The following is a 24,646-nucleotide window of genomic DNA, read 5'->3' on the forward strand; positions in this document are numbered from 1 at the left end:
TGTCGTTCTCTTCAGGGCTAAATACCCTTATCCTTGATGTAGTCATCCTGAGGTGACCTGAAGGTGTCGTTCTCTTCAGGGCTAAATACCCTTATCCTTGATGTAGTCATCCTGAGGTGACCTGAAGGTGTCATTCTCTTCAGGGCTAAATACCCTTATCCTTGATGTAGTCATCCTGAGGTGACCTGAAGGTGTCGTTCTCTTCAGGGCTAAATACCCTTATCCTTGATGTAGTCATCCTGAGGTGACCTGAAGGTGTCGTTCTCTTCAGGGCTAAATACCCTTATCCTTGATGTAGTCATCCTGAGGTGACCTGACCTTATCCTTGATGTAGTCATCCTGTGGTGACCTGAAGGTGTCGTTCTCTTCAGGGCTAAATACCCTTATCCTTGATGTAGTCATCCTGAGGTGACCTGAAGGTGTCATTCTCTTCAGGGCTAAATGCCCTTATCCTTGATGTAGTCATCCTGAGGTGACCTGAAGGTGTCGTTCTCTTCAGGGCTAAATACCCTTATCCTTGATGTAGTCATCCTGAGGTGACCTGAAGGTGTCGTTCTCTTCAGGGCTAAATACCCTTATCCTTGATGTAGTCATCCTGAGGTGACCTGAAGGTGTCATTCTCTTCAGGGCTAAATACCCTTATCCTTGATGTAGTCATCCTGAGGTGGCCTGAAGGTGTCATTCTCTTCAGGGCTAAATGCCCTTATCCTTGATGTAGTCATCCTGAGGTGACCTGAAGGTGTCGTTCTCTTCAGGGCTAAATACCCTTATCCTTGATGTAGTCATCCTGAGGTGACCTGAAGGTGTCGTTCTCTTCAGGGCTAAATACCCTTATCCTTGATGTAGTCATCCTGAGGTGACCTGAAGGTGTCGTTCTCTTCAGGGCCCCTACAAACAACTAACCTACTTGTGAGTAATTGAAAACATCTATACAAAATATAACTTACCTGTAGGACTGGATAAGTACTTCGTGCTAAAAATCAGATGGTGTTCTACGTAGTCCTGAGAAGATTCATGGACCACATGTTCATATGGAATGGATGAAAAGTCTGCATTCCTAACCATTGTGGATGATTTCTGCCAATTGTGATCTTGCAATTTAGAATAAAAAATCAGGAATGGAGTACCATTCCTGTTGGACCTAATATACGTCGTCAATTTTGTCATGAACATCCTCCCTCAGGTACGACATTATCTACATATAAGAGACCTGGGGGTCTCAACAGAGCATCGCAAGTTCACATTTCCCATGCATTCTTGCAGACTGTTGCCTGAGAACATAGCTAACTTGGGGGCAGTTCAATCTGCTTACTCATAGCGCTAATTTAGCTTTAATATCTCTTCTAGTTCTATAGAAGAAGATGTGTACACAATTCTTTGATATTGAGGCTTCATCTCCCCCTGAGGCACAACAACTGTCAAGATTGGTGAAGCCTCCTCTGAAATCACCTCTAACCAACTGTTCAAACTGAACTATTACCAATCTACTGACATAAAGTAAAATGCAGCCAATGATAGGCACCTGTTTCTTAAAGTAGCCAATTGCAAACTCATCAGCAAAGGTGAGAAAGTGGAGAATTCCATGTTTGATGTGATAGTCTTTCAGATGATTCATCAGGTGTGTACCGTAACCCTGTGAGACAGCAAAGAAAACACAGCACAGCAATTAATCAGCTAACCAAAGAATGATGGATACTAAAATCTGGCAAAAGTGCAGTGGGTACCATTCAAACACAGCAAATGATAATCCACAAGCATCCCTTTGATCTGATGGCATTAAGCAAGATTCCTGTCTTTAAGCATTTTACCTTGAACTCCATCCATTCACCACTATCACATTCCTGTGCATCATTATCAATGTATTTGCACCCTGTCCACCAACATGCATCACTACTGGACATTCCTAGCTGAGGTTACAATGGAAAATAGTGTTTTCACAAAAGTACAATGAACTTTGATCTTGACCATAGTCTATACCGTACATTTATGAGTAGAAAATCTTATTGCAAGCTATCACCAAAATCAGCTAAACATATCAATTTACTTCTTCAAGCATCATTGACTTGTATTTGAGGTGAAATTAATTGTTCAAAACAATGTCAGAGAGATTTATCAGAATAAAACAGTGACTAAATTTTCCTTCTTATATTGTTGCTGTTCCACATTACGAACACATGATAACACACATACATCACTATGTGACATGTCAGTGCCGCTCAGTGCTGCATTTGTTTTTTGAAAGTTTTTATGTGCTTTTTTTTTCAGAGTTTACATGGTTTTTACAGAGTTCACTGAATTATCAAGTTGTTTCTCTTTTTCTATTTTCCACACAGAAACATTTTTCTCAATCCCAATCCCAGTCTTTGTTTTTACATCATATGAACCCATTTATACAGAAAACATAAACAAACGTAATTATCTCTTGAACAAATGTTTTAATTCCAACGCTCAAATATCAGCATCTTTTTCCTTCAAGATGAAGTGATGGTAATGGCTATTCCATATACAGTATGTAGTTACATGCAATCATGTAAATTATGCAAACTGTAGAGCATGGACTTTGCATTCCATATGTGGTGATTTTTTTACAATTGAAACCAAACACAGATTGAGTGGTACTGGAGTGGGGAAGAACTATAAAACAGCTCAGCTTACCTTGACCTGCTCATTAGAAGTAACAGCGCAGAAGACAATTTCAGTGAAGCCTTGGGTAGGAAACATTCGGAAGCAGATTCCACCAATTACCCGATTCTCTTTCACTAAAGCCAGAGTTTTGTGTTTCCTGATGACAAGAGGCAGATGGAGAGGGAGAGAGAGAGAAATACAGAAAGAAGCAGTTAACTTGCTCAATACATACCCTCATGTCGGAAGTCTAAAGGTCATTATATCACGGCTTTCCTCAATGCTCGAAGTGTGTTACACCAACTGTTTATTTTATAATTCTATTTTTAGTTGCCTCGTTTAGGCAATAGATGGGAAACTTACCTGCAGTTCATGAAATCTGGTCTTAGTCTACAGTACTGACTTACACATCTCTTTTAAGTAAAGATTACACGTAGACTCACATGCATGCCACGCTGTATCTCTGAGTTTTCATTTGTGTGCCTTGTATTTGATTTATGGCTCAAACAAATTGGTATGTACATGTATTCTAACATAATATACTCAAGCTTGTTGAGTATACGTAGTAGTTTCTTTACAAGTACATGACAATGAAATTGATGGTTGTATCACTACTGAACAGTATGATGGTTTATAAACAGAGAAATAACTTGCAGCTTACGTGTCAAAGACAAGCCTGGTGATGTATTCCTTGGGCATTCGAGGAAGTTGGTGTGAGAAGACATTTTGCAGTCCAACAAGCCATATGAGTGTCTGTCTTGATGGCTTGCGGGTCACTGAATTACCAATCACATGGAACTCTATCACTCCTCGACGTTCCTCATTCCGAGCTGCTTCATCTCGTGCAGAATGAGCAGCAAAGAGATTTCCCTGTCATCAAAAATTCACTAAGTGAACCTCAGAAAATTCTGGGGACATCATAAATTAATACTAACACCTCCACACAGAATGATAACTATACTCCAAGCTTTCTTCAGATATTAATTTTCATGTACACATACAAAACTGTAGCCACCCGCATGATATTAACACAAAAAAAAGAAAAAAAAGATAGATATCCTGAATCAATTCCAATTTAGTAGACAATTACAGTACTAATAAACTTGAATTTCCTCTTTGTATGTTACCAATATTCAGCATTCATTGCAATGAATCACTGCAATAACTTCTTTTTAAATATTTACTGTCATTTTATACTATACAGATATCACTGTACATGCACCAATATGTTTGAATGCTTATTATCAGTAAATCTAATCCACTTGTGACTTGGTGATTACAGGTCTGTCAACATTTCCACATCCATATCAGGGAGATTCAACAAAGCAGTCAGGGAGATATCTGTGTGTTAAATGCATTTCAATGGGTGAAAATAATTCCCAAATCAGGGAGTTTTTGATATTCTCTTATTCAGACATGAACAGATTTTGATATTTTCAGAGAGACTCCTGCAGAATCAGGGAGACTTGGCAGCTCTGTGATAAGTAGTGCCTGTATATGAAACTGACTCATGTTAGCTCACCTCTGGTCCAACCATGGCTGCAGGATCACTGACAGTTGACAACACCTCACTCAGGATATTGTTGGGAATATCCTCTACAGAGAGATTAAAAGCTTAGTCTTTAAACCAAGTATCCATGTACAGAAGGCATAAGACCACAATGAGTTTTAAATACATAGTCTCTGAGCGTATGTTGTATCATATATCATATTATTACCCGTATCAGGCATCTGAGCTGTGGTTCTACAAAATTGTATTTCCCTCGTATTACACGCACGATTACGCGCCACCAGGAAGAAGAGGAGCAAATTTTCCATATTCCCCGCTTTGCCAAATGCCTATAGGATTTGCATTGTAAAAATGAGGGGAATATAGCATCCGGGCACTTGAGCTCCTCGTGATGTAAATTTGCTGTTGATGACAGTTTCTCGCAGAGTCGTTTCGCGACAAAGGGCAAATTCCCATAGGTTTACACGTAAAACTAAAGGAAGATCGCTGCTTCTGTGTGAGCTGGCTGTTTCTATGCGCCCCGTATACCCGAGTTTTGTAACAGAGGGCAAATTCCCATAGGTTAACACGTAAAAATAAAGGACGGTCCCTGCGCCTGTGAGAGTTGGCTGTTATATGCGTGCCGCATACCTGAGCTGTGTATAAGGATGTAGTGCGCAGTGTGGTGTAGAGCTCGAGCTGGCGCCGAGTGGAATACCGTGAATTGGGAAGTTGTAAAAAGTTTACATTGTAATGATTTATCTTACTGCTCAAGATGCCTGAAATGGGTAATAATAATAATGATATGGACTGCCTACTTTCGGGGGATACGTCATTAATTGCTTCACTAGAATTGTATTGCCCGACTTGAAGACGAGGGCAATACAATTCTAGTTCAGGAAATAAATGTTGTATCCCCCTCAAGGCCAGTCCATATTATATAAATATGACATCTTATACTATAAAAGTGGATATTTTTGCTCAAGTAATTTTTCTTGCTCAGCTGGGTACGATGAATTTCATGTGTTTCTAATAATACATGATATCAGAACATTACCTACTGGAACATCCAGCATACAAAAATATGTGTCTGCTTTTATTTTCCTGCCAGCTTTTGTTTGAGTGAAATGGGCAAAAATGTCCACTTTTACAGTAGCCAAGTTCATTATCATCCTTGTTGGTACATAAAATTGATAATTTCCCTCCTTTCGCAACCTTTCAGAAGCCCATCCATAAAATCACAACAGTGTTATTGTTCATATTTCGAGAATAAATGTGTGAAAGTTTAACTTCATATTTCTGTTATCACAATCTACATTTAGGCAATCTAATTTTGTTTAAATAATTCAGTTCTCACAGGTAAAAGCCTTAAACTTTGTGATGATATTCTTTCTTACAGAACAAATTTTCAAATATTTTGCAATTTATCTTCTAGTCAGATACACAGGATCATATGATTATGCATGATGTAAAATAACTCTTACATGTTTTCAGGACTAGGAAAAAAAAAATAGGTAAAAATTCATATTTCCTTCATCTCAGTAAAATTATGTTGGATTTCTGCAAAGTCTATCTCACCTTCTAATCTTTGCCTCTTGATGTCCTCTTCAGAAGGTACATCTTCCATTTTACGCTTTTCTGTGGCTAAAAACAACAACAAAAACAACAAAACAGAACCATGAGGTTTGTAAGTACCTACTTGGCCTACCTATGCAGTCACTTAAACAAGTTGAGGGATGCTGTATGCACATGGCTGCTTTAACCCTCAGTAGGTAATATTGATGCAGTTAGTAAAACAGAACCAGGATGATATCATATTTTGTTTTATATCTGAGAAAACTCCACACATAAAACACACCAAAGTAGATTTCAGATAAAGACAGTTTTCAATGAAAAAAAAAAGATCTTGTTAAAATGGAAAAACATGAAATGTACCATAAACACATCTGGCTGGTACTGTAGCTCTGCATATGGTATTCTGGAGGACTATTTAATGCAAAAACTATGATCAATGTGACATTACTGTGACCATAAAGTCATGATTTTATTATTATGCTGTTCTCACAATTTACAAATGTACATGAGTATTATGTACAAGTGTACACTGTAGACAAATGAACTACGTAATCAGCATGTTGAGCAATACATTGTTCGCCTACCTTGAGTTGCTGCTAGAGCACTGAGTCTTGCTGCCCTTCTTACATTCACTAGACCAGGACTAAGGTTGAAGGATGTGTGACCATCAGCCATTGCAGGGGCCCCAGTTGTAGCAGTTGTCACAGTAATTCGGCCAAGAGTGGGCACTGCTGATTGGTCAGCCTGACTGGAATCTAGAGATAAAGCGCAGGATCTTCACTCAATTTGCTTCCCACTTACAGCAGTATTGAAGTGTGGTCAATGTCTGAAAAGAATTTATCATTTGTCATTTTTCGACAGGCACCCAGCTCCTAATTTGTAACATGCATATAATCTAAGTAGCATGGCCATTAAGTGAATGATGTTTTATAGTGTTTGGGCAATTCTTGTTGAATGAATATTTTCTGAATAATGAAAAGCACTATTCTCAATAAATAGGATTAGAAATCTCAAATACATGTAGCAAGTAACTTAGCACTATAAAGGTAAAAAGACACAACTCCCATGCTTCAATATTGTTGTCTGTTGGATAGAGCTACGAAAAAAAACAAAAAAAAAACAAGGCAAGTGCCAAAATGTGTCCCGCCCATTTGCGTAGAAGAAATTAATGTTTTTCTAACTCCCGGAAGTTCATTGACCCTGCCTATAACCTTTGACCTTGTGGTGACCGTGAACTCCCCAAGGGACATTTACCAGCAAAGTTTGGTCACAAACAGACATAGGGATCAAAAGTTAAGAGTCATAATCGAAACGCGCCATAAAAACTTGACATTGGGCCATAAAAGTTTGTTGACCACTGTCTGTGACCTTTGACCTTGTGATGACCTTCAACTCCCAAAGAGACATCTTCCATCCAAATTTGGTCACAAACGGACATAGGGATCAAAAGTTAAGAGCCATAATTGAAACATGCCATAAAAATTTAACATTGGGCCCTGAGAGTTTGTTGACCCCGGTCTGCGTCCTTTGACTTTGTGATGACCTTCAATTCTCCAAGGGACATCTACTGTCCAAGTTTGGTCACAAACGAACATAGGGATCAAAAGGTATGAGCCATAATTGAAACGCGCAGTAAAAATTTAACATTGGGCCCTAAAAGTTTGTTGACCCCTGCCTATGAGCTTTGACCTTGTGGTGACCTTGAAATCCCCAAGGGACATCTACCATCTAAAATTGGTCACAAACAGACATATGGATCAAAAGTTTTGAGCCATAAACAAAATGCGCCGTACAAACTTAACCCTAACTCGGCCAGGGGGAGGAGGGGGGCCTCGAGGCCCCCCCCCCCAGCATTCCGCGCCATTCCGTAGACAAATTTCATTGAAAAAACAATGAAAAACTTAAAGTCGAAAAAACAAGGAAATACATAAGAAATTTAAAAAACAATGAAATACTTAGGAAATTTTTCTGATTCCACTATTTTTTTCTCTTACATTTGCTAAGGACACTAAAAAAAAATATTTACACTAAAAATGTGCCTGTTTTGAGCTTTCTAATAGTGATTTTTACCAAATTGTCTGATTTTGTGCACCATTATGGGCTCAACAAAAAACAACGAAACAAAACCTAATTCAAGATGTGCATAAAACCTCTCAAAAAGATTCACAATATTAAAGCAACTGATCCTATCTTTGGGCACATTATTTTCTTCATTGCGGTGGCTTAAGGAAAAAGCATGAAAATGCGATGCTGACGGAATGTTTGTCAACTTTATAGGCCCTACGCTTCTTTGTCAAGTTCAACACAATGAACATTATGTCATCGGTCACAAAACGAGAAATTTATGTCTGCATATAGGATTTTATCATAGCAACATTAGAAATTGAATGTGCTCTATTAAAAGTGGCAAAAGAAAAATTTCTTCTCATGACACTAGCTGTGCACTGTGCAGCATATTAAGGCAACTTTCTCATGTCATTTTGACAAAAAAAAAAGCATTCGGACTGATTTATCATCCTGCTAAATGACATCAGCTCTGTGATGAACAGATAAAAGTAATAGCAAAGCCCCTTTACTGCTAATGATATAACACTGATTTTGTGAAAGACCATAATTTTTCCTATAAAAATGAAATTAGCAATAAAATGTTAAAACCCTTTCCCTGGATGAATTTAGAAATGTGATAAGAATTGAACACTTATCACTACTGCTTAAAAAAAAATACAGGTACAGTCCAATGTTGGTTATCCAACCCTCTCTTATCTGGACTTCTCTATTATCTGGACGCCTCCAAGCAGTGAAGACAAAAGAAAAAAAAGAAAGAAAGAAAAGGGATTTCAAACACATTTAAACTCCTACAAAACTCACACAATTTTTCTATGATATTCCCTACAGAAACATGTTATGAATCTTACTCTTAAATGTTTCAATTTCATGAGTATGATTTGAAGTAGACTAAACATAATTTACATTACTGCTGCAGTGCATTACTTTACGTACATGTAGCTACCACTCGGTTGGCAGTCTACTTGTACTCATATATTAGATAAACATTGTTCCTCCTATATCTGGCATATCAAGAATCCAGGCTGGTGCTGGTCCCCACGTGGCATGATAACTGAGGTCAGACTGTACACTTTTTAAATGACAATAATTCTTCAACAAAAATGACAACAGATGACCTAATGTCAAATCTCTCTTTCTCATAATGTGAAATATCAAGACAGGTTACTTTGCCTTGATATGATTATTCAAAATTATTCTACAATTTGATGAGCTTTTTATCAATATTTTTAAAAGGACACTAATGCTTGAATGTCCCTGAAAAGATTTCCTCAGTTTTCAGTGAGGAAAAGTCTTGCAATATTTACTCTATTTTCCATAAACTATGTAGTGAAGACACACAGGTCTTGAACAGATTCAGGCTCACCAGCTGCTGTGTCTGTGGATGACATGGAGTCCACACCTTGAACTGGGGCAAAGTCAGGATCCCAGATGGGAGAACTACTGTTGTACACTTCTTCTTCCAACATGGAAAGGAATCTGACAAAATGTAGCAGCAATAATACTCAATGAAACATTTGGTTAAGGTTTATGACAAACTAAAATTGATCATAACTATGCACTGACCTGAAACCTTTTCACCATGTTGTCAATATGCTGTAACTCGTTTCATGCCACATACAAGTCATTAGGTAACTATCAAAAGGCATTTACTGTAGAGAAAACTGCTGTGTCCTTGACTACGTATGTACTTCAATATCAAACCTTCCTCTGTACCTTCTCAGATTAATCTTATCTGGAGATATTCAAAGTGGAAGTAGCGTAATCTGTTTCTTCATTTTCAATCATTTTGCACTTACGTAATTAGGTTTATGATTAAAAAACAATATTTCGTACTTGATATAAAGGTACATGAACAAGTCTCTCAAAATAGCATTACTCACTGGGATGATTTTCTTTACCTGGGAAAGTGAGTTAGCACCAAGTTGCGTTTCTCAGCTGGCATATTGTCCTTCTCTGATCTCAGCATATCTAGTACTTGTCGACGCATGGCAGGAAAAACATTCTTGAGTAGAGTGCGACCAAAGATGTCTGTTGGTTCATGATGTTGAAGACTATCACAGAAAGATGGCACATGGCAATAACACAGCCATCTGGGAGGAGAGACGAGATCAAAACAAGACTCAGAATCCATGTATGATGCAGTGCAGTTTTACACTACCTGAAACTACGTTGAGACATGCAGACTATAAGAAAGCAACTCTTGTCTCAATAAGCTAAAAATAATGATACAAACATATACTGTAAAGGTGAATATTTTCGCGCGACCAATTTTTCACTTTTGGCTTGGTAAGAAGAGTTTTGCGTGTTTTTAATTCTGCGGAATCAAGACATCAACCACTGGAACATGTGGCATGCAAAAATATTAACTTGCTTTTATTTTCGTGCTAGTTTCTTGATGCGCGAAATATACGAAAATTTCTACTTTTACAGTACAACATGCGAGATTAACATTAAAAAACAACAATGATCCAAACATATTACAACATGCTCGAATAGCACTATGGGCTCGGTCACACAGCCCAAAAGTCGCATAAACACATGAATCATGCATGAAATTTGGTTGAGGGTGCTTGTCCGTCAAGAATTTTTGCTGATTTAGGTGATGAAAATCACTGATGAATTCGGCAAGAACTATGGAAAAATCAATTACAAACCACACATTTTGAGTGCATAGGCACGCAAAGGCCCCAAATGAGGCGAATACGTGGTTGTGCGCGACGACCGAGGTCTACGGAAAACCATGCTTAATCTGCACATCACTAATGAACTGCATATGAATCGCGCATGAATGCAAAAGCGCCAACATTTTTGTGAATGTTCAGTGATATTCCATGCATATTTCATGCATTGTTCGTGTAAGAACTACGCAAACTACGCAAAAGTTACATAAAACAGCGCAAAACTGCGCAAACTCTTACTCAAAGTCGAGTTTTGAGCTGCTCAAAACCTGGAATAGCGTAAAGCGCCGATCTGGCACACATCGGAGGACAACTACGAAGGTTCCACGTCAGACAAACTCATGAAATGCGCAAATCACGTATGTACTGCGTAAGGCTTGAATTTCTTGCGTGATTCATGCATTTTTTTGAAATTTTCCTGAAAAAGACTTTTACACGATGACCTAGAATTTAAGCATTAGGGTACCGGAGAACAGAATGATCAATTTTCATGAAAAATGTAGGCATACGTACACTAATTAATTTCATACAGCAATAAAACTCATTGTATGAACTTGAAAAAACAAAAACAACAACTATATACTCCCAGTATGATAATAGTGGTTTCTATGTTTGGATCAAAGAGTTTAATGTATTACTCTGAGAGCTGTGAGGTGATTCCGGCCACCTGTTAATGGGTAACAGACCCAAATGAAAACTGGTATGATGATGATCGAAGCAAATAATCAACGTTGGTGAAGGTGATGGGACAAACTATCACTTCCAAGGCGATCTGGATGTAGCTATCTTTCCAAAGTGCAGCTGAGGAAAGATAGCGTACACATTCAGATCGCCGAGGAAGTGATAGTTTGTCTCATTGCCTGAAACTAACAGTTGATTATTTGCTTTATATTCCACATCTGGGGTCCTAAGATATTCCCATTTTATTCCACATCTCACACCGTTTTAAGCTGTCTTTAGGTATCCTTACAGCTTAGGCTACGTAGATTACTTTAGACGTATGGGCATATATGACAAAACAATGAATTTGCTCCGCGCACCACGCGGCACCGAAATAAAAGTGTGTTGCACTGTGGACTATCAAGTGACCTAGTTAAAGCCTTACAATCGTGGCGAGTTTGAGTGGCACAGAGGCGAACGCAACACGCTGCCGCTCCCCATTCTGTATCAAATGTCATGACATCGAATGAGAATAGCACTGGCTCAATGAGTCAGCGAACACACACTGGTCTCAAAATCACCTGACCCAAAATGGCTGTCCAAGCCACGCGAGCTTCCGAATGGACGCACACTCACAGTGCGCATGCGCATGAAGAGAGGCCAAAAGAGCCCACGTCTTCTGGCCTCTCTCCTTCAATCATCACAGCTCGTGGTCACAATGTTTGTGTATGGTGCGTACACACACACACACACACACACACACACACACGTGTCTCAGTGGCAGCATTGTCCCACAAGCACTGCAGTCTGGCATTGCGCAATTGCCGCACAAATTTTGTTCGGAGGAGTTACACAATAACGTACCATTAGGGGTTAGGATCGTCCGACTTTAAATGATAGTCCACAGTGCAACGCACTTTTATTTCGCGCGTACTCATCTCGCGTTAGGACTGTATGGACTGAAGCGATCAGCGAAACAGAAGGGACTATCAACATAGAGTGTAATGAACTTTTCTTCTCAGGTGAGGTGATAGGAAAAACTACGCTTTATCACGTGATCAGCTCTTGACCAATCCTATAGCAAGATTGAATGTGGAATACTGTATAATAGCTTTTAGCATCACAAAGTACTGCTTGCAACCTCTGACCTTGTGTATGTGACTTTATAGGCACTAGCCTCATCAGCCTGGGCACGCTGCTTCCTGGCAGTAGGTGTCTCCAGCTTCCAGTGATTCATGCAGTGTAGAAACATCTTGGCAAGGTCATACATAATCATCCACTCCTTGTGAGCAAGGGGACCAAACTTGTAATGGACAAAGTTGGAAACACCCTGTAATCAATGAGATTGAGACATATTACACTCACAAGCAGGCTGTCATCATAATAAGATCAAACAAATGTGATAGACTTGAAGGAAATTCCCTTCTGAGTGCAACATACTTTGAAGACAAGTAGTAAACAAAACAAAAAAAGAATAAAATAATCAAAATGACATAATTGTATTAGCACAAAAAAAAAGAGAAATGCAAAGTTTTACTACAAAATTTAATGATGCCATGCACACTGTAGAATTGTATAGGACTGGTGCGACTTAATCTTGCATCTTTTTTTTTTCGTTATCTTGCAGCAAATTCATAAAGACATGCTGTTGTAGTTGGTGTGAAAACGGACTTGTTTGACAACAAATTTCAAACATAAAAACCTCACTGTATACATTATTCCTCCCCCTACATATTAATGGGTTTTGTGAGAATGTCAATGCAATTCAATAGGACCTCACACTATTAACCCTAACCAGCCCCCCCCCCCCCCCAGATCTCGACCATCGATCGCGCAATCGGCACGAAAATTGGCATCTAGGCATTACCAGTGGCGTAATCTACCAAACTATACAAAAAGAAATGGAAATTTTTGTCAAAATAATGAATTATGCTAATATATGCATAATGGCGTATATTTTGCTCTAAATCAGAAAATAAAGCTCCTAGAATCCTAATTTTTGGTGACATTCTTTGTAGCATTCCTAACAATGTACTATGACAAAAAAAATCTGGTATCAAAATCGATTTCTTATGTATTTTATTTTTTATGAATTTCTTATGTATTTCTTTGTTTTTCGACCTTATGAATCATTTTTTTCCCCAAATTTTACGACAGAACCTATTTCAAGCATAATTATGCTAAAATCAATTAGATTCAGCTTACGAAAGTGAAAATAATTATATCTTTATGTATTAAAGATTTAAAAATCCATTTGCATAGACTGTATACACAAAATCATGTTTTTGAGCCATTTTTGTTCTGACAGGCATACGATTGTATGTATAAAAGGTCATAATGGTATGCTCGATTTTTGCGAAAATGGTGTCAAAAGATGCACAAGACTTGTAAGTAAAAAGTCAGCGAACGGCGCGGTCAAAAAGTTTCGCACGGCGGAGTAGTCGCTATTATTCCCCCCCCCCCCCTATCTTTTTAGGGTTAAATATTTAGAAGCAATTTTCTGAATGCTGCTCCCGAAAAAGAGTAATAACATTTTACTCAGCTACTATCAATCAATCCCTCTTGTCCTTGATATCCCACTGTTTACATGCTGCACTTAAGATGCATTGTAGAACATGGAACATCAACATATAGTCAGTGGCGTATCTAGGGAAAACGGCGCCCGGGGCAAGCGCGAAAATTGCGCCCCTAATTTCTGAAAAAGTGTTCAACCCCAACCCCATCCCGGTAGGGACTTTAAACAAAGTCCACATGATATGCTTTTTCAAGGACTTAAAGGGGGTCTTTGAGGGTGATTTAAATGTAATGAATTTTGATAAATTTTGGCGAGCGAGCGCAGCGAGCGAGCGGAAAATTTTGGTATTTCAGCTTACAAAACATGGAATTCTTGTCTTTTTTGCTAATCAAATCTTACAATTCTAATCAAGATATAGTGACGGCCTTATAGATAACGATTTATACCAGCAAACTGCATGAGTAATTTAAAAAGTACTCTAATTTAGTACGCGCGAGTTAGCCGAAATTTGTATATTTCCACGTCTTCATCACATTTTGTTCTTATCTCTTTTTTCTTGTCTTTTTTTTTGATAAATTTTGGCGAGAGAGCACAGCGAGCGAGCCAAAAATTTTTGTATTTCAGCTTACAAAACATGGAATTCTTGTCTTTTTTGCTAATCAAATCTTACAATTTTAATTAAGATATAGTGACGGCCTTATAGATAACGATTTATACCAACAAACTGCATGAGGAATTTAAAAAGTACTCTAATTTAGTACGCGCGAGTTAGCCGAAATTTGTATATTTCCACGTCTTCATCACGTTTTGTTCTTATCTCTTTTTTCTTTCTTTTTTTGGATAAATTTTGGCGAGAGAGCGCAGCGAGCGAGCCGAAAATTTTTGTATTTCAGCTTACAAAATTGAATAACGATTCATACCAACAAACTGAGGACTTATAATACTAGTACTCTAAATTAGTACGAGCGAGTGAGCCGAAATTTGTATATTTCCGCGTCATCAATACGTTTTGTTCTTATCTTTTTTGATTTGTTTTTTTTGCGCCCCCCCATGCTCGAAACCGTTGGCGTCCTCTCTCGATCCAATTGGCGATCGCTTCAGAACGAATGAAATTGCAGCCGCTGCTCCGTGTAACATTCAATTTCCTGCTTAATATGAAATGACATGTGTGAACACAAAAGACATTGTCATTTTGTCCGCGTCATCGTCACGTTTTGTTCTTATCTTCTTCTCTCTTTTTTTTTGATAAATTTTCGCGAGCGAGCGCAGCGAGCGAGCCGAAAATTTTTGTATTTCAGCTTACAAAACATTGAATTCTTGTCATTTTTGCTTATTGAATCTTACAATTCTAATCAAGATATAGTGACGGCCTTATAGATAACGATTTATACCAACAAACTGTGGACTTGAAAAAAATACTCTAAATTGTACGAGCGAGTGAGCCGAAATTTGTATATTTCCGCGTCATCATTACTTTTTGTTCTTATCATGCTTGATTTTGTTGCCCCCCCCCCCCCGTATGTTCGAAACCGTTGGCACCTTCTTTTGATCCAATTGGCGATCGCTTCAGAACGAAAGAAATTGCAGCCGCTGCTCCGTGAAACATTTTGCCTGCTAAATATAAAATGACATGTGTGAACACAAAAGACATTGTCATTTTGTCCGCGTCATCATCACGTTTTGTTCTTACCTTCTTTATTTGTATAAATTTTGGCGAGCGAATGCAGCGAGCGAGCCGAAAATTTTTGTATTTCAGCTGACAGAACATGGAATTCTTGTGTGAACACAATAAACATTGTTATTTTGTCCGCGTCATCATGTTTTGTTTTTTTCTTGTTTGATTTGGTTTTCTGCCCCCCCCACCATTCTCCCTCCCCCCCCCCCCTTTTCCGGGCGAGTTTTTTTTTTCGTCTTCTTCTTCTTCGTTTTTTTTTTCTTTTTCTTCTTCTTCTTTTTTTCGTTTTTTTTTTTCGTTTTTGCGCCCCCAAGGAGTGGCGCCCGGGGCACGTGCCCCCCTTGCCCCCCCCCCCCTAGATACACCACTGCATATAGTGTACCATAGACAACATTTGTGTATACATACATGTATAACCTCATGATCTATATCCTCGTGAAGATCAATATAACTAGGATACATGCAATGTTCCCTTAAGTTATTTTCTGAAGTTTATTTTCTGTTTTCTTAGTTTTTCAAGGGGGTGATAGTGGGTGGGGAAAGTACCGAGGACAGACCTTTTTCAACCAAAGCTAATCCAGGAATATGTATTTTTATTGAAAGTGTATGAAAAAACAGTACTGAAATAACACTGTTCTGAAGGATGTTGGTTTACCTTGGCTATGCTGGGCTTCTCAAAGGGAGGTCTTCCAAGGGGTCCTTCCACTGAAGGTGAGCTCATTTGTAAGATGCATTTCCTAAGGAGCTGCTCAGTGCAAGAATAAACAGATTTGAATCATTAAATATAGCAAGATTCCAGGAAAATAGTGAGCTAATCAAATTACCTGTACAAGACATGTATTTAACTTACAGCTGTCAATGCTCCCAAATCATAATTCCAATGCATTTCTAAAACTTCTACATTGTAAACATCAGCCCATGACATTTTACAGAACAAAAGGCAACATAAATCTCAATAAAACATGTATTACAGCTGTACTTGCAGTTATTTTTTTAATGTTTTTGTCATTTTATAATATACTTCTTTGTCACAATACAGTTTTTGAAGCACTTTGTTATATCTGAAAATTTTTACATACTTTATGGTCTGTTTATTGTTTGCTTGTTGTTTGTTTTGTACTGTTTTATGATCATATTATCTAATTTCTCTGATTTTTTTTTACCTTTGTTGGGCCACAAAAAAAAGCACAAAAAATTTGGTATGGGCCATCAACAAAATATAACACAGTTAGTGTTGAGCCTTGCATATAAACATTGTGACAAGCATACAGTGTATATTATTCATCTGTTTTCAAAGACTGTATTGAAAGCATTAAACAAAATGACAATATGACAATTTAGAAACATTTGATCAAGATTTAAATCTGCGATAACTACCTTTTTCCCAACTAATTTTTTGTTTGCATGATTCAAAGAGGAAAGATAAAATCAGGATAGAAAAAACAAAAACAGATTCAAGGTGGGATTCCTCTTATGATGGCTCTACAATGTTTAATAGGATAGATAATTTGACAGTTCTGTACACTAAGGGTCATTATACTCAGGACAAGAGATTCTGAACAATATTACTAGTTTTAAATGCTTTTAATGCAGAATGCTTAACCCTAACTACAGTCTGTAGGCCGGGCTATCAGGTAGATCATAGAGCCGGGGGGGAGGCCTCCCAGGCCCCCCCCCCCCCCCCCCTCCAGATCTCGGCCGTCGACCGCGCGATCGCAACGAAAATTGGCACACACATTGCCTATGATGTAATCTATAGTACCACAAAGTTTAATCTTTTGAAAACAAAATTATCATTTATGCTTAATTATGCTAATTTATGCATAATGATGCATGAAATCATACAATTTGGTATAAATCACCAAATAAAGCTCAAAATTGGCACATTTTTGGGGGTAAATGTTCTTTTTAGTGTTCTGAGCAAATATAAGAAAAAAAAATTGTGCCATCAGAAAAAATTCCAGAAGTATTTTATTGTTTTTCGATGAAATTTGTCCGCGACATGGTTCCGATCAAGAAAATATGTTATTAATTAATTTTAATCAATAAAACCCCAAGTAATCATACTTTTATGAAATTTGCCTGTAAGCACAGTTTGCATTTAATTGTACACGAATTCACGTTTTTGAGCAATTTTGGGTCGACATGCACGTACTGTACATATTTATGCGCAACTTCGGAACCGAGACTCGAAAGAAAAAAGTCATGAAACATCGCGGCAATAGCTTTTCACGTTTAATACAATGTAGCGATACATCGCGCAGAATGTCAAGGGGGTGGGCCTCGGAGGGCCCCCCCCCCCCTCCCCCGGCCTAGTTAGGGTTAAGTCAAAGAAATCAGCATTTACAGAACTGTACACACAATTCCTCCTAAAGACAGACAGCAGCACTCATTTAAAGTGACCTTTTCTCAGTTTTTCAAGATGAGTTGTGGATTGTACAACTGTGACGTACAAGTGTGCTACACATGAATGTCTTTCATGAAGAAATTAAATTATTTCAAATAGCACACCACATGTAAGAAAAACATTAGATATACTGTATCTTTATCATGATCATTGAAGAGAAATCACTGTAACGATTTGTTATTTACAATACTTTTGGCTGTTTTCAAGTATAATCACAATGCCAATATATAGTACAGTGTACAAAATATGTTTTCCACTTGTTGCAATATTGTTTGAGGTGCTTTGTTTCTATCAATGTGTAAGCTGCTATTGGTTAGGTACAGTACAGTCGGAACACAAGACAGGTTAAGTATCTAACAAGCTGACAGAGACAAAAATAGCGATTAAGAATATGAAATGTACTTCCAAGCAAAAGACTGTAATAATTTGTGATATACTTTTAATATTAAAGCACAAGATGGTTACGCAATTTAGTGTCACACTTCATTTTGTTTACAAGTAGTAAATAATCTCATCTACAACCCACATGGGAAATGTTTTTCAAACTAAAAATCATATAAAGAAAATACGCCAAACACTGAAATTCTGACTGTTTTTAGTTGACAATATTCTAACAGTATTTCATACCTTGAAAAGATGAAAGTAGACCTGCTTTGTGTCTGCATCTTCTTCCTTGTGAACTGACATAAAGAGATGTTCCACATCAACCACGATTCCAAGCAGTCTGTCAATCTCTTCTTCAGCTACATCTTCCAGGTGTGAAACATGAGTCGCTAGAAGGAGCAAAAGTATGGTTTGTAGTCAAACTTTATAGGAAAGGTAAATCATTTGTGCATTTGCTTTTGTTACTTTAACATCAAAGTGGGTTGGCAATTCTTGCTACATTTACACCAGTGATCTTTCCAAATGTGCAACGTCAAAACAAAAGGATCCTATTAAAAAGTCGCTGAGGGTTGAGCCGAGAAAATCAAGTTTGAAGTCAGATCATCAAAATCAGCTGAAGCAATCAGATATAATTTGACATTTTCTTGTCTAATATTTCAACTACATCACCTGGTGAAATTCTGAAGCTAAATGATCAAAGGACAGGCAAAAAATTAGCATTTTCTGGGCCATGATTTTCTCACTTTCAGCGGAACAGAAACGCGTCCAAAGATTTGGATTTAGTGCCGCAGATAGACTCCCCCAGCAATGAGGGAGTGATTTTATTGATGAGTGCGTGGTACCCTGGTTACTGATTGGTTGCACGTAGACCGCTGGCACTAAGCTTGAATGAACATCACAGAGTTTCCTATGAGCATACCTTCTATTTTCAAGAAGTCATCTTCATACCTCCCCTTGATCATGGTTGCGTAAAGAAAACTTTGAAGCTGGTTTTCTTGAAATGCTGATTTCCTAGACCACTCAACATGGTCTCACAAATTCCCCAATATCTTCACAACCGAGTACTTTTATGAGTCTTTTTATGTACAAAATTAAAGCTAAAGAGTAAGAGAATAATGTCATGTCATTTTCAGAAAATCGTTCTCCCCCCACTTTTGGATACTTTTGTTTTAGCAGGTCACAAATGCACAATACAAAATAATTATGTCGTATTCATTTTGCAAATTATTGAACTGTATGCATCAGAAGTCAGACATGAGGCAAAACACTCAATGGGTGACTGCTCCAGATCTGCAGGAAAATCATCACATTTGCTATAAATAGTCAGAAGAGAGAAGCACCCTTTTCACAAACATGATGGGGTGAATTTGATGTCAAGCAATGCTTTTCCTCCTAGAAATGTTTTAATGTACTATTCAAGCACTCTTCAGTCTGACAAAGGTGGCATGCATCAATTGGTAGGACTTTAAAATCTGAACTACATTGTATCTTTTATAACATAGCTCTAAACAATTCATTAAGGTCACTATCATAGAAAACCATACAAATGTACATGTTGTCAGGTCGTCAAAAATATAACATTCCTCATCACCATATCCTTTTTTCCCCAGTGATCTCTAAATGACTGTATAGCCACATGAATTCAATAAAATTCGAATATAAAATTGAGATTTCTACCACATCAATTCAACAAGACCAAATGAACTTAAATGTGCACCAAACAAACGACACATCTTGAATGCCAATAATACACTCACAAGTTGCATTGAAGCTGAGAAGGACATTTGTCTGTAATTCAGCTTTGTACTGTGTACAGTATTCCAAACTAAAATGTAATTGAACACCAACAAAGTTGTGCACCATGGAACAATCTGCACGCCTTGCAAACTGTCAACATTAGTCCCTCAACCCCCCCCCCCACACACACAAACACAGACAAACACACACACACACACACACAAGGGGAAATAATGTAAATATCAGTACCGTGGCCGTATACATTGTAGACATAAACAAATGGGAGGAGATAATCCATGCTTGTTGGAATCAACACCAGGCATTCTAATGGTAACAGGTACATGTATTGTAAAAGCTTGAAAAAAATTGATATGGTCATTACCTTAATGGCAGCAGAAAGCACGAGTAGTATCAGTGAGAAATACAAGTAAATCTTATGTAAATTTACTGTAGATCTTGAATATAATTGCTACAGTCGGACAAAGGTTACTAAATGAATACACACGTCATTTTTTTTTTTGGCGCACCCAAATTAACACTTACCTAGCTGATGTCCACAACTTTTACAAGGATCAGAGCGGCTTGCTAATGGTGTTGCTATATCAAGACGAGATGGCTGAGTCGGAGTAGGGGGTGGATTAGGATTTTTCCAGCCATTACATTTACACGAGTCTTCAGCCTGTAGACAAAGGGTGGAGGAATGTAGATCTATATTGCTATTCAATTCAAATATTAATGTACATGTAGGCCCTATGTATTTAACACGTTATAAGCACTGATAAGGGTTTTAATAATAATACTATTAATAATAATACTAATAGCAAGGAACATACAACTGCATGGTATAAACGAAATCACAGAGATTTCGATCCCATTATAAAATTTATAAAATGCAGTTCAGACTGGTCTAATTTACTTGAGAAGCTTACGTTAGTGCACAAACTCATACGGTAACTGCATTGGCATATAGAGTTCTATAGATCTCATGATCTAGGATATTACACCGCAGTCTAGCCTACTAGCCCGACCAGACGCTGTTAGTACAGCTACTTACCATGCTTTACAGCGACTGGGCTGTGTATAGAAGGTGTCTAGTTAACCGCAGTCATACCTACAGTACTACTACTAGCCTGACCAGACCGCTGTGCGAAGCACAGCGGTCTGACATGTGTTAGTGTTTAAACGTTGTAAACGATCGTCACTATTGCCGGCAAAATCACATAAAATGCCTTTTATTTTGTTTGATTTTAAGAGTAAGATCATTTTTACCACTCATCTACAGCATATTTTCCTGATGGTTGAGTTGAATTCGGGGGTTTTTTGGTATCCAGACCTTATTGTTGAATTTTTTGGAGTAGATTGTGCGGTGGCATCTTTTCCTTCGAGAGCTTCACAAAATCAACAAACTACCACGCATGTGGAACCGGAAGTGGTTGCGTTTTACGTACGCCCATTCCCCCGTGCGTTTCATGTGTTACGTACGTAAAGCTACAGCACTCGTATCCGCGCGTGCTGCACCGGCAATGATTTTAACTTTTTATGGGTCATCCCGACTAGCTCATCACTTCCGCCCCGACTAGCTACGTTGTAGTATAGGAGAGTGAATGCCATTCAAATAACATGCAGATGAGGAGTGAAGCAATACGGACGTTTACAGACCTGACTTTAGCCACGGATTTCGGTGAGTTTTTGACATAATTAAACAAAAAATCGCATACCGATTATTGAATGATTATCATAGATTATGGGGATTCCTTATATTTTAGTTTTCCACGATTAATAAAGATATTCATGAAGGAAACGCACACCCACCGCTGAAAAATAACAACGTCTGCGAAGGAATAGACGTGCAGCCGCTGTCGTGAAGCGACAGCGGCTGCGTGTAGTTAACCTACTACTAGTTTAGAGTAAAATATCCCGTTTGCGGCAGTTTAAGCATTGTTAAGGGTTTTTCCATGAAGAGCAAAATTGCATCTCTTTGTCTACCTGTTGATATTCAACTTGAGCTATTTAATCAATTGATATTACCAATTCTGCTATATGGATGTGAGGTTTGGGGTTTTGAAAATGTAATTCAAATTGAAACGTTTTATTTGAAGTTCTGTAAAGAATTGCTTGGTCTGAACAAGAGAACTCCCAATTGCATGACTTACGGTGAACTTGGGCACTACAAATTGGAAAAAATTGTCACTAGTCGAATGCTAATGTTCTGGTACCGTCTTGTAAACGGGAAATCAGCTAAATTATCAAGCATCATTTATAGCTTTGAATTTTTCTCCTTTTTGAAGGGGAAAAATCAGATGGGTTGGATTTTCAAAGTAAAGAATACTCTTGATAGCTTAGGCCTTTCTGACGTGTGGAAGAGTCAAGCAAGTAATCTATCTTTATCTTCATTCAAAAGAATAATAAATACAAAAATTAAAGATATGAGTCAACAGGAGTGGCACAGTGATGTTGAGTTAAACAATCAATGCACTGTTTATAGAATTTTTAAGCAGCAATTATGCTTTGAAAAGTATCTGATTCGTCTTAATGAAAATGATAGGAAATCTTTAACACATTTTCGTTGCCTTAATCATAAGCTTCCAATAGTGTCTGGGCGTTACAAAGACATTCCAAGAATTGAACGTTTGTGTACCTATTGTTCTCAAAATGATATTGGTGATGAATTTCATTATTTGTTTGTATGTCCCTTCTTTACGACAGAACGTAAAAGATTTCTCGAAAAATATTATAGGAAGCATCCTAACACATTTAAATATGATCAATTGTTCAATTCCACGAAGAAAAAGACTTTGTCAAACATTTCGAGGTTTTGTAAGGTAATAATGTCCTCTTTTAGATAGTTACTGCACTTTATTATTTCGTTTGATTTAGTCTATTTTATATACCCTTTGCATGATTATTTGCATCAGACAGTGCCTGCATCGTTCGTAATTCATGTGATAGATTTACATTTGTATAGTATATTATTTATAACATACTTTTATGCAAATTATATTTGAAAAGTATGTTGATATCTTGTATATATTTGTATTATACATGTATATATGTTAATTCTTATTTGAATTTTTCTATTTTGTGTATTTTCAATTGACATTGTACTCCCATACCCCATGAGGGTCGTTGAGTAATAAATCAAACTTCAAACTTCAAACTTCAAACTTCAAACTTCCAACTTGTAAACAAATCAGGCAAATTATTTTCAACCATTTCATACATCATAGACAAGATTATTCATTAACAATTGTTTTCATAAAAGAAATTTACCATTGACAAACGCAGTTTTCATGATTTACCAGGGCAAAACCCGGCACAATTTTCGCCGATCAGGGTAAAACCCGGCACAATTTTCGCCGATAAGGGCAATATGCGACGTACATTTGTAGTAGTTCTGCTTGCGGCACGATGTACAATCCCTATGCAATACGCGCGTGCTCCGCGATCTTCAGCTGAACGCCTTCACATGTCTCGCGAACATTGCGTAAGCGCCAATTCCCATTGCGAAAGCACGTGAAAATAGCGGGCGCACATGCATTGGCCACAAACAAGATCGCAATTCTGGCGGTGTTGTTGATGTCTTTATCGAATATCGTGTTTTTCTGAATTTTTCGATGGTAACATCCACTTTCCGAAAAAAATGGCGGCCCACATCGGCTCGCGAAAGTTCTATTTTACGTGAGGATATGTTTTTAAAATCTATGAACATTGGGAAAACAACAAAAAATCCAGTTTCTTGGACCATTGTTTCTTAACTGTGGATTGTTAAGAAGTACCGAAATTTTTTTTTTGGATGCGATATGTTGTTATTTAGGGGGGAAAATTTCACTTTTGTCAGAGATTGTGCCCATTTTATCGGTTGGTTTTTGTTGATTGGTAGTGTGTTAGTATGTGTAGTGTGCATGTAACAGTGCAATGCTGTGTTTAGCGGTATGTTACCGAGTATGTTGTACCTGCCGCGAACGGCTGCACGGCCGCATACTGCCGCAGTTACGTACTCTAGTCATACAATGAATACAACAATCTAGTAAAATTTAGAAGTAAACTCTCTGTGCATCTATAAACAACCGGGGAAAACGAAAACTGCAGTCTGTCTCCCGCGCAAAAATGTCGAGGCATCGAAACAAACCCTCATCATTCGGGGCTCCGAACTTCATCGGCTCACATTTAAACAGTTCGAGAGGCTCCGGCCGCTGTGCTGCACGCTGAATCTGCAACAAGCTGCATTTATGTATGTCAAAGCCAGGCATTGACCTGTACCACACACGCAAAAGCAAGTATGTGGGCCAACATATATCTGAGTGAACAGTAAAAAATACCTTGCAGGACGAATACACGCCTAATTTTTCCAATTTCTTCGTTCGTGGGAAACTCCGTACTTGAGCCTTTCGTTGTGCATTTCTTTGGAGATTGATAGATCGAGATACTTCAGTAGGATGAATTTGATTGCCCGCTGGTTGTTGCGGTGCTTCTCCCGCTGTGCCAGCAGCGCTTTGTTCTTCCGACGGCGACGCCATTGCTTCATCAACGTAGTGTGATTCGCAATTACGTCGTGTAGTAATCATTTGCAACACAACGTAATTATTTGCGTCGCGTAGTAAATTGGAATTATGATACGACGTAATTATTTACGTCATGTAGCATTATGAATAGCAACATGACACCTATTCATTCCATGTCGGGACGTTAAGTCGTTGAGCAGTAATTCGTAATACGTTGTGTAGTAATTCGAATTGCTACACAACGCAAATAATTACGTGGCATAGTTATCCGAATTGCAACACGACGTGATTATTTACGTCGTGTAGCATATATGAATTGCAACACGACACTGATT

At 38.0% G+C, this 24,646-nt stretch overlaps 1 protein-coding gene across 1 annotated transcript in view; it reads right to left on the bottom strand.

Moving 5' to 3' along the window:
* The window catches only part of LOC139714642 (histone acetyltransferase KAT2A-like), a 39,024-nt gene extending 14,698 nt beyond the window's left edge, over window positions 1-24,326 (bottom strand). Inside the window, exons 1-13 of the mRNA XM_071626321.1 lie at window positions 24,129-24,326; window positions 20,353-20,488; window positions 18,316-18,461; window positions 15,937-16,026; window positions 12,240-12,421; window positions 9,652-9,843; window positions 9,117-9,229; window positions 6,271-6,441; window positions 5,690-5,755; window positions 4,145-4,218; window positions 3,284-3,492; window positions 2,656-2,782; window positions 1,523-1,633 (exon numbers count right to left, since the gene is read on the bottom strand). Of these exons, the coding sequence (XP_071482422.1) occupies window positions 1,523-1,633; window positions 2,656-2,782; window positions 3,284-3,492; window positions 4,145-4,218; window positions 5,690-5,755; window positions 6,271-6,441; window positions 9,117-9,229; window positions 9,652-9,843; window positions 12,240-12,421; window positions 15,937-16,026; window positions 18,316-18,461; window positions 20,353-20,488; window positions 24,129-24,326 (1,815 nt within the window). The remainder of the gene's footprint in view (window positions 1-1,522; window positions 1,634-2,655; window positions 2,783-3,283; window positions 3,493-4,144; window positions 4,219-5,689; window positions 5,756-6,270; window positions 6,442-9,116; window positions 9,230-9,651; window positions 9,844-12,239; window positions 12,422-15,936; window positions 16,027-18,315; window positions 18,462-20,352; window positions 20,489-24,128) is intronic.
* Between the last annotated feature and the right edge of the window lie 320 nt (window positions 24,327-24,646).

This window comes from Diadema antillarum, unplaced genomic scaffold (assembly GCF_040938485.1).
Source record: "Diadema antillarum isolate AM-2024a unplaced genomic scaffold, OU_Dant_1.0 seq00002359_RagTag, whole genome shotgun sequence".
NCBI classification, from domain to species: Eukaryota; Metazoa; Echinodermata; class Echinoidea; order Diadematoida; family Diadematidae; genus Diadema; species Diadema antillarum.